This window comes from Nerophis ophidion, linkage group LG18, assembly GCF_033978795.1.
Source record: "Nerophis ophidion isolate RoL-2023_Sa linkage group LG18, RoL_Noph_v1.0, whole genome shotgun sequence".
Classification (NCBI taxonomy): Eukaryota; Metazoa; Chordata; class Actinopteri; order Syngnathiformes; family Syngnathidae; genus Nerophis; species Nerophis ophidion.
The window spans coordinates 39,649,139-39,675,486 of record NC_084628.1 but is presented as its reverse complement, the minus strand read 5'-3'; the positions used below and the strand labels follow the sequence as shown (position 1 = coordinate 39,675,486).

At 38.6% G+C, this 26,348-nt stretch overlaps 1 protein-coding gene across 1 annotated transcript in view; it reads right to left on the bottom strand.

Moving 5' to 3' along the window:
- Positions 1 to 4,205: 4,205 nt before the first annotated feature.
- The window catches only part of trim59 (tripartite motif containing 59), a 33,935-nt gene continuing 11,792 nt past the window's right edge, over positions 4,206 to 26,348 (bottom strand). Inside the window, exons 3-5 of the mRNA XM_061878109.1 lie at positions 22,884 to 23,105; positions 14,456 to 14,665; positions 4,206 to 9,845 (exon numbers count right to left, since the gene is read on the bottom strand). Coding sequence (XP_061734093.1) covers positions 9,309 to 9,845; positions 14,456 to 14,665; positions 22,884 to 23,105 — 969 coding nt within the window. The 3' untranslated portion in view covers positions 4,206 to 9,308. The remainder of the gene's footprint in view (positions 9,846 to 14,455; positions 14,666 to 22,883; positions 23,106 to 26,348) is intronic.

Here is a 26,348-nt window from a genome sequence, read left to right as displayed (position 1 = left end):
TGTTATGATTAAGGCAACACATGATATGTCTATATTAGCCTACTATCAAATTACTTTAAAAATATTATATAAGTGTTATAATGAAGGGAACACATGGTGAAAGTGTCTATATTAGCTATATTAGCCTACTATCAAAATGACTTTAAAAATATTATATAAGTGTTATGATTAAGGCAACACATGATATGTCTATATTAGCCTACTATCAAAAGTACTTTAAAAATATTATATAATTGTTATAATGAAGACAACACATGGTGTAAGTGTCTATATTAGCCTACTATCAAAATGACATTAAAAATATTATATAAGTGTTATGATTAAGGCAACACATGATATGTCTATATTAGCCTACTATCAAAAGTACTTTAAAATATTATATAAGTGTTATAATTAAGGCAACACATGGTGTAAGTGTCTATATCAGTTATATTAGCCTACTATCAAAACGACATTAAAAACATATGTGTTATGATTAAGGCAACACATGATATGTCTATATTAGCCTACTATCAAATTACTTTAAAAATATTATATAAGTGTTATAATGAAGGCAACACATGGTGTAAGTGTCTATATCAGTTATATTAGCCTACTATCAAAATGAAATTAAAAACATATAAGTGTTATGATTAAGGCAACACATGATATGTCTATATTAGCCTACTATCAAATGACTTTAAATATATTATATAAGTGTTATAATGAAGGCAACACATGGTGAAAGTGTCTATGTTAGCTATATTAGCCTACTAAACAAAATGACTTTAAAAATATATAAGTGTTATGATTAAGGCAACACATGATATGTCTATATTAGCCTACTATCAAAAGTGCTTTAAAAATATTATATAAGTGTTATGATTAAGGCAACACATGATATGTCTATATTAGCCTACTATCAAAATGACATTAAAAATATTATATAAGTGTTATGATTAAGGCAACACATGATATGTCTATATTAGCCTACTATCAAAAGTACTTTAAAAATATTATATAAGTGTTATAATGAAGACAACACATGGTGTAAGTGTCTATATCAGTTATATTAGCCTACTATCAAAATGACTTTAAAAATATTATATAGGTGTTATGATTAAGGCAACACATATGTCTATAATAGCCTACTATCAAAAGTACTTTAAAAATATTATATAAGTGTTATAATGAAGACAACACATGGTGTAAGTGTCTATATCAGTTATATTAGCCTACTATCAAAATGACATTAAAAACATATAAGTGTTATGATTAAGGCAACACATGAAATGTCTATATTAGCCTACTATCAAAATGACTTTAAAAATATTATATAAGTGTTATAATGAAGGCAACACATGGTGTAAGTGTCTATATCAGTTATATTAGCCTACTATCAAAATGACATTAAAAACATATAAGTGTTATGATTAAGGCAACACATGGTGAAAGTGTCTATATTAGCCTACTATCAAAATGACTTTAAAAATATTATATAGGTGTTATGATTAAGGCAACACATGATATGTCTATATTAGCCTACTATCAAATTACTTTAAAAATATTATATAAGTGTTATAATGAAGGCAACACATGGTGAAAGTGTCTATATTAGCCTACTATCAAAATGACTTTAAAAATATTATATAGGTGTTATGATTAAGGCAACACATGATATGTCTATATTAGCCTACTATCAAAAGTACTTTAAAAATATTATATGAGTGTTATAATTAAGGCACACATGGTGTAAGTGTCTGTATCAGTTATATTAGCCTACTATCAAAATGACTTTAAAAACATATAAGTGTTATGATTAAGGCAACACATGATATGTCTATATTAGCCTACTATCAAATCGACATTAAAAACATATAAGTGTTAGGATTAAGGCAACACATATGTCTATATTAGCCTACTATCAAATTACTTTAAAAATATTATATAAGTGTTATAATGAAGGCAACACATGGTGAAAGTGTCTATATTAGCTATATTAGCCTACTATCAAAATGACTTTAAAAATATTATATAAGTGTTATGATTAAGGCAACACATGATATGTCTATATTAGCCTACTATCAAAAGTACTTTAAAAATATTATATAATTGTTATAATGAAGACAACACATGGTGTAAGTGTCTATATTAGCCTACTATCAAAATGACATTAAAAATATTATATAAGTGTTATGATTAAGGCAACACATGATATATCTATATTAGCCTACTATCAAAAGTACTTTAAAATATTATATAAGTGTTATAATTAAGGCAACACATGGTGTAAGTGTCTATATCAGTTATATTAGCCTACTATCAAAACGACATTAAAAACATATGTGTTATGATTAAGGCAACACATGATATGTCTATATTAGCCTACTATCAAATTACTTTAAAAATATTATATAAGTGTTATAATGAAGGCAACACATGGTGTAAGTGTCTATATCAGTTATATTAGCCTACTATCAAAATGAAATTAAAAACATATAAGTGTTATGATTAAGGCAACACATGATATGTCTATATTAGCCTACTATCAAATGACTTTAAATATATTATATAAGTGTTATAATGAAGGCAACACATGGTGAAAGTGTCTATGTTAGCTATATTAGCCTACTAAACAAAATGACTTTAAAAATATATAAGTGTTATGATTAAGGCAACACATGATATGTCTATATTAGCCTACTATCAAAAGTGTTTTAAAAATATTATATAAGTGTTATGATTAAGGCAACACATGATATGTCTATATTAGCCTACTATCAAAATGACATTAAAAATATTATATAAGTGTTATGATTAAGGCAACACATGATATGTCTATATTAGCCTACTATCAAAAGTACTTTAAAAATATTATATAAGTGTTATAATGAAGACAACACATGGTGTAAGTGTCTATATCAGTTATATTAGCCTACTATCAAAATGACTTTAAAAATATTATATAAGTGTTATAATGAAGACAACACATGGTGTAAGTGTCTATATCAGTTATATTAGCCTACTATCAAAATGACATTAAAAACATATAAGTGTTATGATTAAGGCAACACATGAAATGTCTATATTAGCCTACTATCAAAATGACTTTAAAAATATTATATAAGTGTTATAATGAAGGCAACACATGGTGTAAGTGTCTATATCAGTTATATTAGCCTACTATCAAAATGACATTAAAAACATATAAGTGTTATGATTAAGGCAACACATGATGTGTCTATATTAGCCTACTATCAAATTACTTTAAAAATATTATATAAGTGTTATAATGAAGGCAACACATGGTGAAAGTGTCTATATTAGCCTACTATCAAAATGACTTTAAAAATATTATATAGGTGTTATGATTAAGGCAACACATGATATGTCTATATTAGCCTACTATCAAAATTACTTTAAAAATATTATATGAGTGTTATAATTAAGGCACACATGGTGTAAGTGTCTGTATCAGTTATATTAGCCTACTATCAAAATGACTTTAAAAACATATAAGTGTTATGATTAAGGCAACACATGATATGTCTATATTAGCCTACTATCAAAATGACTTTAAAAATATTATATAAGTGTTATAATGAAGGCAACACATGGTGTAAGTGTCTATATCAGTTGTATTAGCCTACTATCAAAATGACATTAAAAACATATAAGTGTTATGATTAAGGCAACACATGATGTAAGTGTCTATATTAGCCTACTATCAAATTACTTTGAAAATATTATATAAGTGTTGTAATGAAGGCAACACATGGTGAAAGTGTCTATATTAGCTATATTAGCCTACTATCAAAATGACTTTAAAAGTCTTAAAAAGTGTTATAATAAACGCAACACATGATCTACAAACCCCGTTTCCATATGAGTTGGGAAATAAATAAATATAAACAGAATACAATGATTTGCAAATCATTTCAACCCATATTCAGTTGAATATGCTACAAAGACAACATATTTGATATTCAAACTGATAAACATTTTTTTTGCTTGCAAATAAACATTAAGTTTAGAATTTGATGCCAGCAACACGTGACAATGAAGTTGGGAAAGGTGGCAATAAATACAGATAAAGTTGAGGAATGCTCATCAAACACTTATTTGGAACATCCCACAGGTGTGCAGGCTAATTGGGAACAGGTGGGTGCCATGATTGGGTATAAAAACAGCTTCCCAAAAAATGCAAAGTAATTCACAAACAAGGATGGGGCGAGAGTCACCAATTTTATTAATTTATTTAATGTTGTCAATTGCAATCAGTCAGACCAGAGCTGATTGGTCAACACTCACAATGATTAATTATCCATCATCCTATTCCCGCCCAGTGGAATGTGTTGAAGGTGGAATCGGTTGAAAAATGTGGAAATGGGTGGCCGTTTGAAAAATGTACAATTAATTTTAAATAGTAAAAATGTCCCGGAAAACCTGGAATTCTGGGAAATCTACGAATTTTTCAAGGGAAAACCCGCGATTCCTGAATAGGCTGAACAGTTCGAAGTTGGAACGCTTTGAATCGGGTGAAAAATGTGTAAGGTAGAGAGCGCAAAAAATCTGAAGAAGAAGAAAAATAAATAGTTACATTTTTGTGTAGAAAAGCATGTGTGAATGTTGTGGAGCTTTCACGCAATAATGATGTACTAACCAAAGATGTGCTGGAACGTAAATAAAATGTAAAGTTTTACTCGTCACTTTTAAGAGGTTTATGAAAAAGTATCTGGATCTGGGGTCTAAAACTCAATTCAACTTAAGGATTTTTGTTTTCCTCAAGCAGGCGACTAAATCTGCAAATATTAGGCCTTACGTTACAAATGTCAAATGTGTACATGTCAGCTCCCAACACCAAACTATCTATTAAACGAGACAAGAAGCAAGGAATCACGCGGAGACAGAGTTGAATTTTACTCAATGAGGAGAGACGTATTGGGCTGTGCACTCAGTTACAGTTCCCCCTACACTCTATGATACAGTCTCACAAGATCCACTATTTATTTGGGAGGTCCCTAGTTAACATCACTGAGACATAATACCTGATTATTCAGAATGGAAATGTGCTGACACTCGTGATTTCGCCCTGTCCACGCCGAGGTACTCGATGTCCGTCCTTAGCTGTCAGCAGGCAGGGTCTGGAAACCAACTGCTGACAAGAGAAAACTTTGCAAAGCAAGACCACAAGTTGTGTCTTTGCACAGATAGAAAAGTACAACTTCAGCTCAATTGATAATGACCATAGCAACGGCCTTTAAGCATAAGAGTTGTATGTTAACTGATACATAATTATTCGAACAGAACACTTTTTGACATTCTGAGGTTTCTTCAAAGATCAGAATGAGAAGTCTAGACTTGAACTTGTTCTTTGTTGCGTGTCAGCACTATTATTATTTTTTATTTAAAGTAGGGTTGAAAATTGCCATAAAATATTTGAATACAAGTCCTACCCGGGCAGAGTAGTGCAGTGTTTTTCAACCTTTCTTGAGCCAAGGCACATTTTTTGCGTTCCAAAAATGCGGAGGCACACCTCAAACAGAAATCCCTAAAAAACAAGACTCAAGTTGACAGTAAAAAGTCGTCGTTACAATTGTTAGATATGACTTTAAAGCATAAGCAAACATGCATGACTATAGCTCTTGTCTCAAAGTAGGTGTACTGTCACCACCTGTCACATCACACCCGCACTTATTTGGACTTTTTTGTTGTTTTCCGGTGTGTAGTGTTTTACTTAACCTATTTTGGTGGCTTTTATTTTTTTGGGGTATTTTCCTGTAGCAGTTTTTTGTCTTCCTTTGAGCGATATCTCCCGCATATACTTTGTTTTAGCAATCAAGTGTATATATATATATATTTTTTTATCCTTCTTTGTGGGGACATTGTTGATTGTCACGTCATGTTTGGATGTACTTTGTCTTTGCTCCACAGTAGAGATGCGCCGGATAGGCAATTATACCATCCGCAACCGCATCACCAAAGTCGTCATCCACCCGAACCAACATTTTATCAGAACCGTACCCGCCCGCCACCCGCCTGCTGAAATACATCAGAGGTTGTCCGCCTTTACCACTCACAGAGCTATTTAAACCTGTTTCACAGACTAATGAAGACAATTGGAACCGCTAACGTTCCCGCGACTATCTAATAGCGTTCATCCTGATGACAAGAATGTGGGCTTTCTGTGAAGCCATTGCCTTAGACACCTTCAACATGTACAACCCGATTGTTGGTCCGACAACATGTTGTGTGCAGCTTCCGCAATCACACGTTCAAGATTGAAAGCCACACTGGGTGATACAGAGTATACTGATGGTTGTGATATGAACAACTTTAACATTTACTAATATGCGCCACGGTGTGAAGCCACACAATACATGATTGACAAACACATTTCGGGAGAGCATCCTCACAGTAACACATCATAAACGCAACACAACAAATACCCAGAATCCTTTGTATCCGTGACACTTCCTGAATATATTTTACACCCCCGCTCCCCCAACCCAGCCCACCTTACCGACGCACGGGGGGGTGGCAGGGTTTGCTGCTAGCGGGGTGTATAGAATAGTCAGGAAGTGTCATGAATACAAAGGATTCTGGGTATTTGTTGTGTTACTGTGAGGATGTTCTTCCCGAATTGTGTTTGTCGTTCTTAATCTGTGTGGCTTCACAGCGTGGCGCATATTACTAAGAGTGTTAAATTTTTTTATATCAGAACAATTAGTGTACTCTGTGTCACCCAGTATGCCTTGCAGTCGTGTGTGTTGCTGCGGAAGTCACACACAACATGTTGCTGGACTGACACGCATATCGTACATGTTGTAGAAGGCGACAAAGCCAATGGCTTCATAGCACGCCCTAATACTTATTATCTGGGTGACTACCGGCAGTCATTCAAGAGAATAATAGCGTCTTATTGTCTTCTTCGCTTTATGACACAAGTCTTAAATGGCACTTGTGTCATAAAGCGAAGAAGACAATAAGACAATGTGACACACAACACACGTGACAATGTGACACACAACACACGTGACAATGTGACACACAACAGGTGACAATGTGAAACAACACGTGACAATGTGACACACAACACGTGACAATATGACACACAACACATGACAATGTGACACACAACACGTGACAATGTGAAACACAACACGTGACAATGTGAAACACAACACGTGACAATGTGACACACAACATGTGACAATGTGAAACACAACATGTGACAATGTGAAACACAACACGTGACAATGTGACACACAACACGTGACAATGTGACACACAACACGTGACAATGTGACACACAACACGTGACAATGTGACACACAACACGTGACAATGTGACACACAACACGTGACAATGTGACACACAACACGTGACAATATGACACAACACGTGACAATATGACACAACACGTGACAATATGACACACTACACGTGACAATGTGACACACTACACGTGACAATGTGACACACAACACGTGACAATATGACACACAACATGTGACAATGTGACACAAACACACGTGACAATGTGACACACTACACACGTGACAATGTGACACACTACATGCGACAATGTAACACACAACACGTGACAATATGACACACAACACGTGACAATATGACACACAACACGTGACAATATGACACACAACACGTGACAATGACACACAACACGTGACAATATGACACACAACACGTGACAATATGACACACTACACGTGACAATGTGACACACAAACACACGTGACAATGTGACACACTACACACGTTACAATGTGACACACTACACACGTTACAATGTGACACACTACACACGTTACAATGTGACACTACACACATGACAATGTGACACAACATGCGACAATGTAACGCACAACACGTGACAATGTGACACACATGACAATATGACACACGTGACAATATGACACAACACATGACAATGGGACACACAACACGTGACAATATGACACACAACACGTGACAATATGACACACTACACGATCACAGAACCATGCATATCAAATATTTCCGGATGGTTCAACCGCCACCCGCCCAAATCTAATTAAAATCATTTTTTCGTCATGTCACCCGCCCGACCCGCAGTTTATCCGCGGATGAGACCGCAAACCGCGCATCTCTCCTCCACAGTAAGTCTTTGCTGTCATCCAGCATTCTGTCTGTTTACTTTGTAGCCAGTTCAATTGTAGTTTGGTTCTGCATATCCTTCACCTTTTCTTTATTTTTGGTTTAAGCATTAGACACCTTTTTACCTGCACACTGCCTCCCGCTGTTTCCGACATCTACAAAGCAATTAGCTACCTGCTGCCACCTACTGATATGGAAGAATATTACACGGTTACTCTGCTGAATGTAGACAAAACCAACACATCATTTACTGGTTTGCAAAAAATATTTCTAAATTTGAAAAATGTCCCAATTTTCCAGAAATTCCTTAATACCGTTCTACTATTTCAACGTTTCTTGCCCTATATAAACAATTCCAACACCAACTAATTCAGCTCATTTAGGACATTCATGCTCCTAATCATTTTCCGAAAAATCCCGCTTTTCCCAAAAATTTCCAGGAAATCCCCATTGAAATGAATGGGAATTTTTTCCACATTTTCCAACCAATTCAAACCGTCTGTCTATCTGTGTTGGCCCTGCGATGAGGTGGCGACTTGTCCAGGGTGTACCCCGCCTTCCGCCCGTTGTAGCTGAGATAGGCACCAGCGCCCCCCGCGACCCCGAAAGGGAATAAGCGGTAGAAAATGGATGGATGGAACACATTTCAAACTAACACTTTCCCAAGTTCCAAACCCAATTCCGTTTTTTCCTGGAAATTGAAACTTCAACATTCAAACCTTTTCAGCGTTTTAAATGACTCCAACATTTAAACTATTTACGTTTGTCCTACATTTCAGTTCAGTGCTGATAAGTTCATTGGCAACACTAAATGGTCCCTAGTGTGAATGTTGTCTGTCTATCTGTTGGCTCTGTGATGAGGTGCCTTGTCCAGGGTGTACCCCGCCTTCTGTCCAAATGCAGCTAAGATAGGCTCCTGCGACCCTGAACAGGACAAGCGGTAGGAAACGGATGGAGGGATTTTTAACCTAAATAGGTGAAATTAGATCATCTCCCACGGCACATCAGACTGTATCTAGTGTGCCGCGGCACAGTGGTTGAAAAACAGTGGAGTGTAGCATGTGGTCTGAGGATGCACGTGTGTGTAAAAAATGTTTTATTGGCTAGAAGTTGCAAAGTTAGTTTCTTAGGTGCAGGAGTGTTTATGTGAGTGAACAGGAAGCAGAAGTCAAGCGGAGAAGAAGGCGCTGAGGTCCAGAGGTGAGAAGAAGGTGTTGAGCTGCACCAACAACATTTCCCCCAAGGAGGAGACGTGAAGCCTCCATCTCTCCACCAAGTCCTGCGTCAGCACCCAGGTGGACTCCAGCCAGGCCCAGAAGGAGGGCAGCAGTCTGAAGTGGTCCAGGCCGTGCCAGGCCAGCAGGAGAAGAAGCAAGAAGAGCAAGACCACGGCGGGTCCGAAGCAGGAGTCCCGCAGCGAGCACTCGGAGGACGGGGTCAGGTGGTCCACGTTGCCGCATCGAACGCAGCAGCACACCTTGGGCACGGGGGCCTCCTCCAGACTGGCGAGGGTGATGGCGGGCCAGTGTTGCTGCAGGTAGTCGGCGGCTCTGGGCGTGATGGAGAGGCTGAGGACGGAGGGCAGGCTGGCCTTGGTGAACTTGTCCACCCGCTCTCGGAACTGATGCACCTTCTCCAGGAAGACCAGCGGCAACTCCTCCTCCTCGATGGACGACGCCAGGGACACCAGCTCCACCTGCTCCTCCTGGGAGAGAAACCACACCTCTGTCACTCAGCTTTCCAACAAGGGCTTCAGTGTGTGGACTCTGCCTTCTCTTATTTGTCCATAACATGAAGTAAGTCTAAGGTTTCCTCACAAAGGTGTTCTGGCCTCCATGCAGCAACTTAGACACTTTCAAAGTGCACTTTTGGCATAAACTGTAACTGTGCACTTACATACACACAGTGGAGCAAAAAAGTATTTAGTCAGCCAGCGATTGTGCAAGTTCTCCCACTTAAAATGATGAGGTCTGTAATTTTCATCATAGGTACACTTCAACTGTGAGAGACAGGATGTGAAAAAAAAATCCAGGAATTCACATTGTAGGAATTTTAAAGAATTTATTTGTAAATTATGGTGGAAAATAAGTATTTGATGGAATGAGGTTTTGGCTCAAAATCTCACGATACATGGCCCCATTCATTCTTTCCTTAACACCGATCAGTCGTCCTGTCGCCTTAGCAGAAAAACAGCCCCAAAGCATGATGTTTCCACCCCCATGCTTCACAGTAGGTATGGTGTTCTTGGGATGCAACTCCGTATTCGTCTTCCTCCAAACACGACGAGTTGAGTTTATACCAAAAAGTTCTATTTTGGTTTCATCTGACCACATGACAGTCTCTCAATCCTCTGCTGTATCGTCCATGTGCTCTCTGGCAAACTTCAGACAGGCCTGGACATGCACTGGCTTAAGCAGGGGGACACGTCTGGCACTGCAGGATTTGATTCCCTGTCAGCGTAGTGTGTTACTGATGGTAACCTTTGTTATTTTGGTCCCAGCTCTCTGACGGTCATTCACCAGGTCCCCCCATGTGGTTCTGGGATCTTTGCTCACCGTTCTCATGATCATTTTGACCCCATAGGATGAGATCTTGCGTGGAGCCCCAGATCGAGGGAGATTATCAGTGGTCTTGTTTGTCTTCCATTTTCTGATAATTGCTCCCACAGTTGATTTTTTCACACCAAGCTGCTTGCCTATTGTAGATTCACTCTTCCCAGTCTGGTGCAGGTCTACAATTCTTTTCCTGGTGTCCTTCGACGGCTCTTTGGTCTTGGCCATAGTGGAGTTTGGAGTCTGACTGTTTGAGGCTGTGGACAGGTGTCTTTTATACAGATAACGAGTTCAAACAGGTTCCATTAATACAGGTAACGAGTGGAGGACAGAAGAGCTTAGTTACAGGTCTGTGAGAGCCAGAGATCTTCCTTGTTTGAAGTGACCAAATACTTATTTTCCACCATAATTTACAAATAAATTCTTTAAAATTCCTACAATGTGAATTCCTGGATTTTTTTTTCACATTCTGTCTCTCACAGTTGAAGTGTACCTATGATGAAAATCACAGACCTCTGTCATCATTTTAAGTGGGAGAACTTGCACAGTCGCTGGCTGACTAAATACTTTTTTGCCCCAGTATATATATATATATATATATGTATATGTGTGTGTGTATATATATATATATATATATACATTCATATATACGTGTGTATATATATTTATATGTGTATGTATGTTTGTTTATATACATATGCATACATATGTATACATACATGTGTATATATACATATGTATGCATATGTATATTATACATATGTATATGGGTATACATATATACACATACATACATATGTATACTTACATATACACATTTATATATGTATACATATATGTATGTGTATATGTAAACACATATGTGTATATATATATACAAATGTGAATATAAGTATAAGTATACATATAAATACATGTGTATATATACACATATGTATACATATATACCTATATATGTATATATACATATATGTATATATATAGTAAACAAATGGATATATATACATATATATGTGTATATATAATCATATATATGTATATGTAAATATAAATATGTATACATATGTGTATATATACACATTTATATATATGCATATATACGTATAAATGTATACACGTGTATATATATGTACTGATATATACACATGTATATATATATACTTAAATATGTGTGTGTGTCTATATATTTGTGTATATATATACACATGTATGTACATACATGTGTATATATAGTAAACAAATATGGATATATATATTCGTATATATACATATATACGTATGCATATATATGTGTATATATACGCATTTATATATTTGTGTATATATGTGTATATATATATATACACATATGTATGTATCTACATGTGTATATATAGTAAACAAATATGGATATATATATTTGTATATATACATATATATGTATATATACATTATGTATGCATATATATGTGTGTATATATAATCATATATATGTAAATATAAATATGTATACATATATGTGTATATATACGCATTTATATATATGCATATTTACGTATAAATGTATACACGTGTGTGTATATATATACACAAATATGTGTGTATGTGTGTCTATACATTTGTGTATATATGTGTATATATGTATATATATACACACATGTATATCTACATATGTATGTATATACATGTGTATATATAGTAAACAAATATGGATATATATATTTGTATATATACATATCTATAGGTATATGTATACACACATATATATGTAAATACATATATGTAAATACATATACATATATATATATATATATATATATATATATATATATATATATATATACAGTGAAGAAAATAAGTATTTGAACACCCTGCTATTTCGCAAGTTCTCCCACTTAGAAATCATGGAGGGGTCTGAAATGTTCACAGTAGTTACATGTCCACTGTATGAGAGATAACTTAAAAAGAACAATCCAGAAATCACAATCTATGATTTTTTAACAATGTATTTGTATGATACAGCTGGAAATAAGTACTTTAACACCAACATTAATATTTGGTAGAGTAGCCTTTGTTTGCAATTACAGAGGTCAAAGGTCTCCTGTAGTTCTTCACTAGGTTTTCACAGACTGCAGGAGGGATTTTGGCCCACTCCTCCACACAGATCTTCTCTAGATCAGTCAGGTTTCTGGGCTGTTGCTGAGTAACACAGACTTTCAGCTCCCTCCAAATATGTTCAATTGGATTTAGGTCTGGAGACTGGCTAGGCCACTCCAGAACCTTGATATGGTTCTTACAAAGCCACTTCTTGGTTTTCCTGGCTGTGTGCTTTGGGTCATTGTCATGTTGGAAGATCCAGCCACGACTCATCTTCAATGATCTGACTGAGGGAAGGAGGTTTTTGGCCAAAATCTCACAATACATGGCTGCATTCATCCTCTCCTTGATACAGTACAGTCGTCCTGTCCCATGAGCAGAAAAACACCCCCAAAGCATGATGCTACCACCCCCATGCTTCACAGTAGGGATGGTGTTCTTGGGATGGTACGCATCATTCTTCTTCCTCCAAACACGCATAGTGGAATTATGAGCAAAAAGGTCTATTTTGGTCTCCTCTGTCCACAAAACTTTCTCCCATGACTCCTCTGGATCATCCAAATGGTCATTGGCAGACTTAAGACGGGCCTTAACATGTGCTGGTTTAAGCAGGGGAACCTTACGTGCCATGCATGATTTCAAACCATGACGTCTTAGTGTATTACCGACAGTCACCATGGAAACAGTGGTCCCAGCTCTTTTCAGGTCATTGACCAAGTCCTGCCGTGTAGTCCTGGGCTGATTCCTCACCTTTCTTAGCATCATTGAGACCCCAGCAGGTGATATCTTGCATGGGGCTCCACTCCCATTGAGATTGAGCGTCATGTTTAGCTTCTTCAATTTTCTAGTGATTGCTCCAACAGTGGACCTTGTTTCAACAAGCTGCTTGGCAATTTCTCCGTAGTCCTTTCCATCCTTGTGGAGTTGTACAATTGTGTCTCTGGTGTCTTTGGACAGCTCTTTGCTCTTAGCCATGCTGAATGTTTGGGTCTTATTGATTGTATGGGGTGGACAGGTGTCTTTATGGACCTAACGACCTCACACAGGTGCATCTGATTCAGGATAATACAGTGGAGTGGAGGAGGACTTTTAAAGGTGGACTAACAGGTCTTTGAGGGTCAGAATTCTACCTGATGGACAGGTGTTCAAATACTTATTTTCAGCTGTATCACACAAATTTAAAAAATCATAGGTTGGGATTTCTGGATTTTTCTTTTCAGGTTATCTCTCATACAGTGGACATGCAATTACCGCGAACATTTCAGACCCCTCCATGATTTCTAAGAGGGAGAATAAATTCATGAATGTGTTTTGTGAGCAACAAGTTTGTGCTTCGATCACTACATCACAAAAAAAATAAGAGTTGTAGAGAATAATGTAAAGTCCACACAGCCATGACATCATGTTCTCTACCAACCGGCATAGCTCGGTTGGTAGAGAAGCCATGCCAGCAACTTGAGGGTTCCAGGTTCGATTCCTGCTTCCGCCATCCTAGTCACTGCCGTTGTGTCCTTGGGCAAGACACTTTACCCACCTGCTCCCAGTGCCAGCCACACTGCTTTAAATGGAACTTAGATATTGGCTTTCACTGTGTAAAGCGCTTTGAGTCACTAGAGAAAAATGCTATATAAATATAATTCATTTAATTTCACTTGTGACACACACACACAAAGCTAACATGGTGTACCTGCAGCTCCTTGACTCGGTGGATGAGTGGGTCGTAGGCCCGGCACACTTCAGCACAGGTAGTGTCCAAGACCTCCAGGTAGGACTGCCTCTTCCTGGCCAGCAACACCTCCAAGTTGTGGAAGAACTGAGTGACTTCCTGGCGGTCTTTTCTCAGCACACTCTCACACCTGGCCTTCTCTTGTTGGAGCTGCTCACCCACCTCACACATCTGGCACACACGTGACAATATGACACACTACACACGTGACAATGTGACACACTACACACGTGACAATGTGACACACTACACACGTGACAATGTGACACACTACACACGTGACAATGTGACACACTACACGCGACAATGTGACACACTACACGCGACAATGTGACACACTACACACGTGACAATGTGACACACTACACATGTGACAATGTGACACACTACACATGTGACAATGTGACACACTACACACGTGACAATGTGACACTACACACGTGACAATGTGACACACTACACACGTGACAATGTGACACACTACACACGTGACAATGTGCCACACAACATACGTGACAATGTGACACACTACACGTGACAATGTGACACACAAACACGTGACAATGTGAGACACTACACATGTGACACACAACACGTGACAATGTGAAACACAACACGTGACAATATGACACACTACACATGACAATATGACACACTACATGTGACAATGTGACACACAAACACACGTGACAATGTGACACACTACACACGTGACAATGTGACACACTACACACGTGACAATGTGACACACTACACATGACAATATGACACACTACACATGACAATATGACACACTACATGTGACAATGTGACACACAAACACACGTGACAATGTGACACACAAACACACATGACAATATGACACACTACACATGACAATATGACACACTACATGTGACAATGTGACACACAAACACACGTGACAATGTGACACACAAACACACGTGACAATGACACACAACACGTGACAATATGACACACTACACATGACAATATGACACACTACATGTGACAATGTGACACACTACACACGTGACAATGTGACACACTACACACGTGACAATGTGACACACTACACACGTGACAATGTGACACACAACACATGTGACAATGTGAAACACATGTGACAATGTGACACACAACACGTGACAATGTGACACACAACACGTGACAATATGACACAACACGTGACAATGTGACACACAACACGTGAAAATATGAAACAACAGTTGACAATGGGACACACAACACGTGACAATATAACACACAACACGTGACAATATAACACACAACACATGTGACAATAAGACACACTACACATGTGACAATACAACACGTGACAATATGACACAACATGTGACAATATGACACAACACGTGACAATGTGACACACAACACGTGAAAATATGAAACAACACGTGACATTGGGACACACAACACGTGACAATATAACACACAACAAGTGACAATATAACACACAACACGTGACAATAAGACACACAAAACGTGACAATATAACACATGTGACAATATGACACACAACACGTGACAGGAGATATATATATATATATATGTGTATATATATATATATATATATATATATTTATATATATATATATATAAAGAGACAAACTAAATTTCTAACATCTCCAATACTTAAATTAAAAAAACAGCATATTAACACCATGTCCTTTGGACTTGCCAAATAAAACAAGGCAAGTGTTACAAAAATGTTTATTTTTATTTTTATAAAGTACACCATTGTCCTGCACAATAGCAATAATTTTGCTTAGGGGGATTTCAAAGCTGACTACTACCTAGAATATCTGAATGGTTAAACAGCTGGCTCCCAATCAAAGGGTCCTGGGTTCAATCCCAGTCAGGTCGATCGGCTTGCCAAGCCAAAGAGAGGGAACGCTGGAAAATGTGGGGGGGCATCACCTCCCCCACACTAAGTGGTAGCTGGTTAGTTAACTCATAGTTAAAAAGTATGGGTAAAAATGATGACAAATAGTCCAAACGTCTAAGGGTCATTTCGGGGGTTAGCTCCTCCTGAGGCCAAAGTTGTTAAGTGAACCATCAGTAATTCCTGGCTGGGATGGGTGGGAATAGGAACATGAATAATTAATCAGTGTGAGTGTTGACCAACAATTAGTCAATTAGTTAAATAAAAAAAAGAAAAAGTACCAATAAGTACAACAAATTGGAATAATTGAAGAGAGAAACAATTTCAATTGGATAATGAAAAAGAAAAAAAAGATTGGATGAATAATATTAAAAACATTATTAGGAAAAGTTAATTGCATATCATTTATTAAAATTCTGCTTTATCTTTCTTTCATCATTTATATTTTTTATTATTCAATTGCAGCTAGTCAGGTGGATTCGTGCACCCATTTATTTTTCTTTTGTTTTTCATTATCCAATTAGAATTCTTTCTCTCTTCAATCATTCCAATTTGTTGTATTTATTGTTTTTATTAACTAATTGACTAATTGTTGGAGAGCTGATTGGTCAACACTCACACTGATTAATTATTCATGTTCCTATTCCCACCCATCCCAGCCAGGAATTACCGATGGTACACTTACCAACTTTAGCCTCAGGAGGAGCTAACCCCCGAAATGACCCTTAAACGTTTGGACTATTTGTCATCATTTTTACCCATACTTTTTAACTATGAGTTAACTAACCAGCTACCACTTAGTGTGGGGGAGGTGATGCAATGACATATTCAATTGTTAAACTATGATACAAAACAATAACTTTCCTAGTTACCGATCAAAAAGCCTGGGATTTGAACCCAGTGCCCTTTGATTGGGAGTTAGGAGCTTTAACCACTATCCCTGGTCTTCTTTAGACAAGATTTCGGGCCCCAATGACATATTTAATCGCGAACCTGTCTCAGTGAGCTATAATATAAAACATTTACTCTTGCTGCCGGAGTTTTCATAGTTACCAGTGAACCTGGCAGGGATTTGATCCTTGCACTCTTGGATTGTGAGCTAGCTACTGTAACCACTCAGCTATCCTTAGTCTTCTTAGAGGAAGATTTCGGGCCCCAATGACATATTTAATTGAGCACCTGTCTCACTACTGAAAAAGAAACACTGAGTCCTTACTGAGATTTGAACCCAGTTCCCCTTGCTTGATGATCAACAGTGCTAACCACTCAGCTGTCCTGGGTCTTATTAGACGGTGAATTCGGGGCCCTAATGACAAATGTAATCAAGGACTTCTTTCTCTCTCATTTTACCAAAACGAATGGAGAGGAAGTACGAGCAGACATTCCATGCAGTGTAGACCGACATAAATCCCACCCAGAGTTAAATTGCTCTCGCTACTGATGTTTGGACAAGTGTAGCCTACCTTGGCAACACATGCCACTACATTGGAGACTCGAACATGAAGTCAATCTGCCTTACCACCATGCCACTAGAGGAAAGACATTCAGCATCCAACATTGCAGAATGGTTGGAATAGGTAGTAGCCAGCTTTGAAATCCCCCTAAGCAAAATTATTGCTATTGTGCAGGACAATGGTGTACTTTATAAAAAAAACAAAAACATTTTTGTAACACTTGCCTTGTTTTATTTGGCAAGTCGAAATGTAGTTTGTCTCTTTTATCCGATTATTAATCGATTAATCGAAGTAATAATCCACAGATTAATCGATTATCAAATTAATCGTTAGTTGCAGCCCCAATATATATGTGTGTGTGTATGTATATATATATATATATATATATATAAATATCCATTTTCTACCGCTTATTCTCTTTTGGGGTGGCGGGGGGCGCTGGCGCCTATCTCAGCTACAATTGGGCGGAAGGCGGGGTACACCCTGGACAAGTCGCTACCTCATCGCAGGGCCATATATATATATATATATATATATATATATGTGTGTATACAGAGGTGGGTAGAGTAGCCAGAAATTGTACTCAAGTAAGAGTACTGTTACTTTGGAGATTTATTACTCAAGTAAAAGGAGTAGTTACCCAAATATTTACTTGAGTAAAAGTAAAAAGTATGTTGTGAAAAAACTACTCAAGTACTGAGTAACTGATGAGTAACCTGTTCGTTTAATAATTACGGCAACAAGTAATGCACAAAAACATAAAAATAGCAATGAGCAAATTCATAGCCAGGAATATCTCTTAAGCAACTACAATAATAATATATATTAAATAATAATACATTAAAATAAAACATTAAGGCAAATTGAGCCACAATAACTTAACAGCACCATAGGCTCAGTAGGCATTTATTGATTGATTGATTGATTGAAACTTTTATTAGTAGATTGCACAGTACAGTACATATTCCCTACAATTGACCACTAAATGGTAACACCCCAATAAGTTTTTCAACGTTAATCAATTACTTAGTAAATGATCAAGTCGAGGTGATCTACCTCATATATACATACACACACATATCATATATATATATAGTATATAATTTATAGTTATTTATTTTGCCGTTTTTGTTAAAATGTTAAAGGTGTTTTAATGAATATACATGCATGTTTAACATATAGATTCCTATCTTTCATGAAGACAAGAATATAAGTTGGTGTATTACCTGATTCTGATGACTTGCATTGATTGGAATCAGACAGTATAGTGCTGATAATGTCCACGTTTTCAAATGGAGGAGAAAAAAAGTTCCTCTTTTCTGTTTAATACCACATGAAACTCGTTGGTTTTTGGCATCTCATCTGTCCAGCTTCCATATTCGTTTTTATACACTTTACAAGAAATACATTGGCGGGAAACTCCGTAGCTTGCTCGCTTGTTAGTGCTGGCTTTCGGAGACTCTTATTTTGTTAGCGCAGGCGCGATGGAGCGGCGCTTTTATTGTGAAGACAGGAACTGTGCGATCAGTCTTTAGGCTTTTGACGGGAAGTACGGTTGAAATAAAAAGTGTCTTTTTTCCTTTACACTTTTGATTGATTGATTGAAACTTTTATTAGTAGATTGCACAGTACAGTACATATTCTGCACAATTGACCACTAAATGGTAACACCCCAATAAGTTTTTCACACTTTTTTAGGTCGGATTCGACGTGTGACGGTCACGTGACCGCCTGGTTTTGTTTGATTGGTCCAACGTCACCAGTGACTGCATTTGATTGGTGAAACGCAGGCATGCGTAGTTCCTACTTTGAATGCGTGTCTGACAAAATCAAAACAAACAGAACGTGCATTAACAGATCGATAAAAAAAAAGTAGCGAGTAACGAGCTGAGTGTAGATAAATGGAGCGGAGTAAAAGTAGCGTTTCTTCTCTATAAATGTACTCAAGTAAAAGTAAAAGTATGTTGCATAAAAACTACTTTTAGAAGTACAATTTATCCCAAAAGTTACTCAAGTAGATGTAACGGAGTAAATGTAGCGCGTTACTACCCACCTCTGGTCAGAGTGTATGTGAGTGGACTGACCATGTCCCAGGTCTTGTCATAGTGTATGTGAGTGGACTGAGCGTGTCCCAGGTCTTGTCATAGTGTATGTGAGTGGACTGGCCGTGTCCCAGGTCTTGTCATAGTGTATGTGAGTGGACTGAGCGTGTCCCAGGTCTTGTCATAGTGTATGTGAGTGGACTGAGCGTGTCCCAGGTCTTGTCATAGTGTATGTGAGTGGACTGACCATGTCCTAGGTCTTGTCATAGTGTATGTGAGTGGACTGACCGTGTCCCAGGTCTTGTCATAGTGTATGTGAGTGGACTGAGCGTGTCCCAGGTCTTGTCATAGTGTATGTGAGTGGACTGAGCGTGTCCCAGGTCTTGTCATAGTGTATGTGAGTGGACTGATCATGTCCCAGGTCTTGTCATAGTGTATGTGAGTGGACTGACCATGTCCCAGGTCTTGTCATAGTGTATGTGAGTGGACTGACCGTGTCCCAGGTCTCGTCATAGTGTATGTGAGTGGACTGACCATGTCCCAGGTCTTGTCATAGTGTATGTGAGTGGACTGAGCGTGTCCCAGGTCTTGTCATAGTGTATGTGAGTGGACTGACCATGTCCTAGGTCTTGTCATAGTGTATGTGAGTGGACTGACCGTGTCCCAGGTCTTGTCATAGTGTATGTGAGTGGACTGAGCGTGTCCCAGGTCTTGTCATAGTGTATGTGAGTGGACTGACCATGTCCCAGGTCTTGTCATAGTGTATGTGAGTGGACTGAGCGTGTCCCAGGTCTTGTCATAGTGTATGTGAGTGGACTGACCATGTCCTAGGTCTTGTCATAGTGTATGTGAGTGGACTGACCGTGTCCCAGGTCTTGTCATAGTGTATGTGAGTGAACTGAGCGTGTCCCAGGTCTTGTCATAGTGTATGTGAGTGGACTGAGCGTGTCCCAGGTCTTGTCATAGTGTATGTGAGTGGACTGATCATGTCCCAGGTCTTGTCATAGTGTATGTGAGTGGACTGACCATGTCCCAGGTCTTGTCATAGTGTATGTGAGTGGACTGACCGTGTCCCAGGTCTCGTCATAGTGTATGTGAGTGGACTGACCGTGTCCCAGGTCTTGTCATAGTGTATGTGAGTGGACTGACCGTGTCCCAGGTCTTGTCATAGTGTATGTGAGTGGACTGACCATGTCCTAGGTCTTGTCATAGTGTATGTGAGTGGACTGACCGTGTCCCAGGTCTTGTCATAGTGTATGTGAGTGGACTGAGCGTGTCCCAGGTCTTGTCATAGTGTATGTGAGTGGACTGACCGTGTCCCAGGTCTTGTCATAGTGTATGTGAGTGGACTGAGCGTGTCCCAGGTCTTGTCATAGTGTATGTGAGTGGACTGACCGTGTCCCAGGTCTTGTCATAGTGTATGTGAGTGGACTGACCATGTCCCAGGTCTTGTCATAGTGTATGTGAGTGGACTGACCGTGTCCCAGGTCTTGTCATAGTGTATGTGAGTGGACTGACCATGTCCCAGGTCTTGTCATAGTGTATGTGAGTGGACTGACCATGTCCCAGGTCTTGTCATAGTGTATGTGAGTGGACTGAGCGTGTCCCAGGTCTTGTCAGAGTGTATGTGAGTGGACTGACCGTGTCCCAGGTCTTGTCAGAGTGTATGTGAGTGGACTGACCATGTCCCAGGTCTTGTCATAGTGTATGTGAGTGGACTGAGCGTGTCCCAGGTCTTGTCATAGTGTATGTGAGTGGACTGACCGTGTCCCAGGTCTTGTCAGAGTGTATGTGAGTGGACTGACCGTGTCCCAGGTCTTGTCATAGTGTATGTGAGTGGACTGAGCGTGTCCCAGGTCTTGTCATAGTGTATGTGAGTGGGCTGAGCGTGTCCCAGGTCTTGTCATAGTGTATGTGATTGGACTGACCGTGTCCCAGGTCTTGTCATAGTGTATTTGAGTGGACTGAGCGTGTCCCAGGTCTTGTCAGAGTGTATGTGAGTGGACTGACCATGTCCCAGGTCTTGTCATAGTGTATGTGAGTGGACTGACCATGTCCCAGGTCTTGTTAGTGTATGTGAGTGGACTGAGCGTGTCCCAGGTCTTGTCATAGTGTATGTGAGTGGACTGAGCGTGTCCCAGGTCTTGTCATAGTGTATGTGAGTGGACTGAGCGTGTCCCAGGTCTTGTCAGTGTATGTGAGTGGACTGAGCGTGTCCCAGGTCTTGTCATAGTGTATGTGAGTGGACTGAGCGTGTCCCTGGTCTTGTCATAGTGTATGTGAGTGGACTGAGCGTGTCCAGGTCTTGTCATAGTGTATGTGAGTGGACTGAGCGTGTCCAGGTCTTGTCATAGTGTATGTGAGTGGACTGACCGTGTCCCAGGTCTTGTCATAGTGAATGTGAGTGGACTGAGCGTGTCCAGGTCTTGTCATAGTGTATGTGAGTGCACTGAGCGTGTCCCAGGTCTTGTCATAGTGTATGTGAGTGGACTGAGCGTGTCCCAGGTCTTGTCATAGTGTATGTGAGTGGACTGACCGTGTCCCAGGTCTTGTCATAGTGTATGTGGGTGGACTGGCCGTGTCCCAGGTCTTGTCATAGTGTATGTGAGTGGACTGAGCGTGTCCCAGGTCTTGTCATAATGTATGTGAGTGGACTGACCATGTCCCAGGTCTTTTCATAGTGTATGTGAGTGGACTGTCCGTGTCCCAGGTCTTGTCATAGTGTATGTGAGTGGACTGAGCGTGTCCCAGGTCTTGTCATAGTGTATGTGAGTGGACTGAGCGTGTCCCAGGTCTTGTCATAGTGTATGTGAGTGGACTGACCGTGTTCCAGGTCTTGTCATAGTGTATGTGAGTGGACTGACCATGTCCCAGGCCTTGTCATAGTGTATGTGAGTGGACTGACCATGTCCCAGGTCTTGTCATAGTGTATGTGAGTGGACTGAGCGTGTCCCAGGTCTTGTCATAGTGTATGTGAGTGGACTGACCATGTCCCAGGTCTTGTCAGAGAGTCTGCCCAGCAGAACTGAGGGGGTCTGCTTCTCTCTGATGAAGGCGGCCTGCAGGTCGTCGATGAGGTGGTTCTTGTGGCGGCCCACAGTCAGACACAGACCACAGATGAGTTGGCGGTCCTGGACACAGTACATGTTGAGGGGCTGCCTGAAGTGGTCCGGACACAAGGGCAGTCTGGGCTGGCTCTCCTTCTGGTACTGACATGGGAGCAAGGACAAGAAGAAGAAGAGTTTAGGACTCTCACTATTATGTTAGATCCACTATGGACTGGACTCTCGCACTATTACGTTAGATCCACTATGGACTGGACTCTCACTATTATGTTAGATCCACTATGGACTGGACTCTCACACTATTATGTTAGATCCACTATGGACTGGACAATCACTCTATTATGTTAGATCCACTATGGACTGGACTCTCACACTATTATGTTAGATCCACTATGGACTGGACTCTCACAATATTATGTTAGATCCACTATGGACTGGACTCTCACTATCATGTTAGATCCACTATGGACTGGACTCTCACGCTATTATGTTAGATCCACTATGGACTGGACTCTCACTATTATGTTAGATTCACTATGGACTGGACTCTCACACTTTTATGTTAGATCCACTATGGACTGGACTCTCACTATTATGTTAGATCCACTATGGACTGGACTCTCACACTATTATGTTAGATCCACTATGGACTGGACTCTCACGCTATTATGTTAGATCCACTATGGACTGGACTCTCACACTATTACGTTAGATCCACTATGGACTGGACTCTCACTCTATTATGTTAGATCCACTATGGACTGGACTCTCACACTATTATGTTAGATGCACTATGGACTGGACTCCCACTATTATGTTAGATCCACTATGGACTGGACTCCCACTATGATGTTGGATCCACTATGGACTGGACTCCCACTATTATGTTAGATCCACTATGGACTGGACTCTCACACTATTATGTTAGATCCACTATGGACTGGACTCTCACTATTATGTTAGATCCACTATGGACTGGACTCTCACACTATTATGTTAGATCCACTATGAACTGGACTCTCACTATTATGTTAGATCCACTATGGACTGGACTCTCACACTATTATTTTAGATCCACTATGGACTGGACTCTCACTATTATGTTGGATCCACTATGGACTGGACTCTCACACTATTATGTTAGATCCACTATGGACTGGACTCTCACACTATTATGTTAGATCCACTATGGACTGGACTCTCACACTATTATGTTAGATCCACTATGAACTGGACTCTCACTATTATGTTAGATCCACTATGGACTGGACTCTCACACTATTACGTTAGATCCACTATGGACTGGACTCCCACACTATTATGTTAGATCCACTATGGACTGGACTCTCACACTATTATGTTAGATCCACTATGGACTGGACTCCCACTATTATGTTAGATCCACTATGGACTGGACTCTACTGAATAACAGTCTAAATAATATATGATGTATATAGTTTAGACACACCTTCTCATTCAATGTCTTTGCTTTATTTCCATGACTATTTACATTGTAGATAGTCACATCAAAACTATGAATGAACATGTGGACTTATGTACTTAACAAAAAAAAAAGGTGACATAACTGAAAACATGTTTTATGTTCTAGTTTTCTTCAAAGTAGCCACCCTTTGCTATGATTACTGCTTTGCACACTGATGGAATCCTCTCCATGAGCTTTAAGAGGTGGTCACCTGAGATGGTTTTCACTCCACAGGTGTCATAGTTTTGATGCCTTCACTGACAATCTACAGTGTAAATAGTTATGAAAATAAAAAAATTAGAAGATGTGTCCAAATTTTTGTGCATATTTGAATATAGTCACACATTCACATGCATTATAGCTACACACAAACTGGTGTGCTCCCAGTAAGTACTTTAAAAGTGTACAAAATCCGGCTTTTAAAACCCTAAAAGCTTAGTGGCCACATGTGTGGACAGCACCTTTTAGCTCTTATTTCCACAATCGTGTACACTACTGAATTGGGGTCTTATGGCCACTTATGTGGACACTTATACTGCCATCTGGTGGTGTCAGAAGAGTATAACATACGATGGAATTTGGAAAAAAAAAGTGTAAAAATAAGAATTAGCATGTCAATAAACATGAAGTACACGTTTGTGTACTTATGGACTAAGTACATCATATCAAAAGATGACTCTTAGTTTTTATTCTAATTAGGGTCCAATAAACCCCAATAGCAAAGAGAAATTTAAAAAAGCATGTAAACAAAAAGCTTGGGCCTTAAGAAGTTTTAATACATGGATGTTCAATAATCCAAATGTCTATTAAAATATTGTTTAAAACACAATTAAGACAATGCAAAATTAATATTATCAGTGTCTTTTTCTCAGCACATTTGCTCTTATATTTTAAAAGGTGATTTATATTATAAAAGTTTGGACACAACTTCACATTCAATATCCATCCATCCATTTTTCTACCTCTTATTCCCTTTCAATATGTTTTTATTTTCATGACTATTTACATTGTAGATTGTCACTGGAGAAAAGGTGAAATAACTGAAAACATGTTTTATAATTCTAGTTTCTTCAAAATAGCCACTTTGCTCTGATTACTGCTTTGCACACTCTTGGCATTCTCTCCATGAGCTTCAAGAGGTAATCACCTGAGATGGTTTTAACTTCACAGGTGTCATAGTTTTGATGCCTTCACTGACAATCTACAATGTAAATAGTCATGAAAATAAAAAAATGAGAAGATGTGTCCAAATGTTTGTGCATATTTGAATATAGTCACACATTCACATGCATTAAAGCTACACACAAAATGGTGTGTTCCCAGTAAGTACTTTAAAAGAGTCTAAATTCCAGCTTTAAAACCTCTAAAGGCTTAGTGGCCACATGCGTCGACAGCACCTTTTAGCTATTATTTCCACAATCGTGTACACTACTGAATTGGGGTCTTATGGCCACTTATGTGGACACTTATACTGCCATCTGGTGGTGTCAGAAGATTAAAACATACAATGGAATTTGGAAAAAAAAAGAAGTGTAAAAATAAGAATTACCATGTCACTAAACATCCATCCATCCATTTTCTACCGCTTATTCCCTTTCGGGGTCGTGAAGTACACAATTGTGTACTTATGGACTAAGTACATCAGATGCAAAGATGATTCTTAGTTTTTATTCTAATTAGGATCCAATAAGCCCAAATAGCAAAAAACAATTTTAAAAAGCATGTAAACAGACAGCTTGGACCTTAATAGGTTTTAATATATGGATGTTCAATAATCCAAATGTCTATTAAAATATTGTTTAAAACACAATTAAGAAAATGCACAATTAATAGTATCAGTGTTATTAATATCAACATGTCTTTTTCCATTATATTTGCTCTTATATTTTAAAAGGTGATTTATA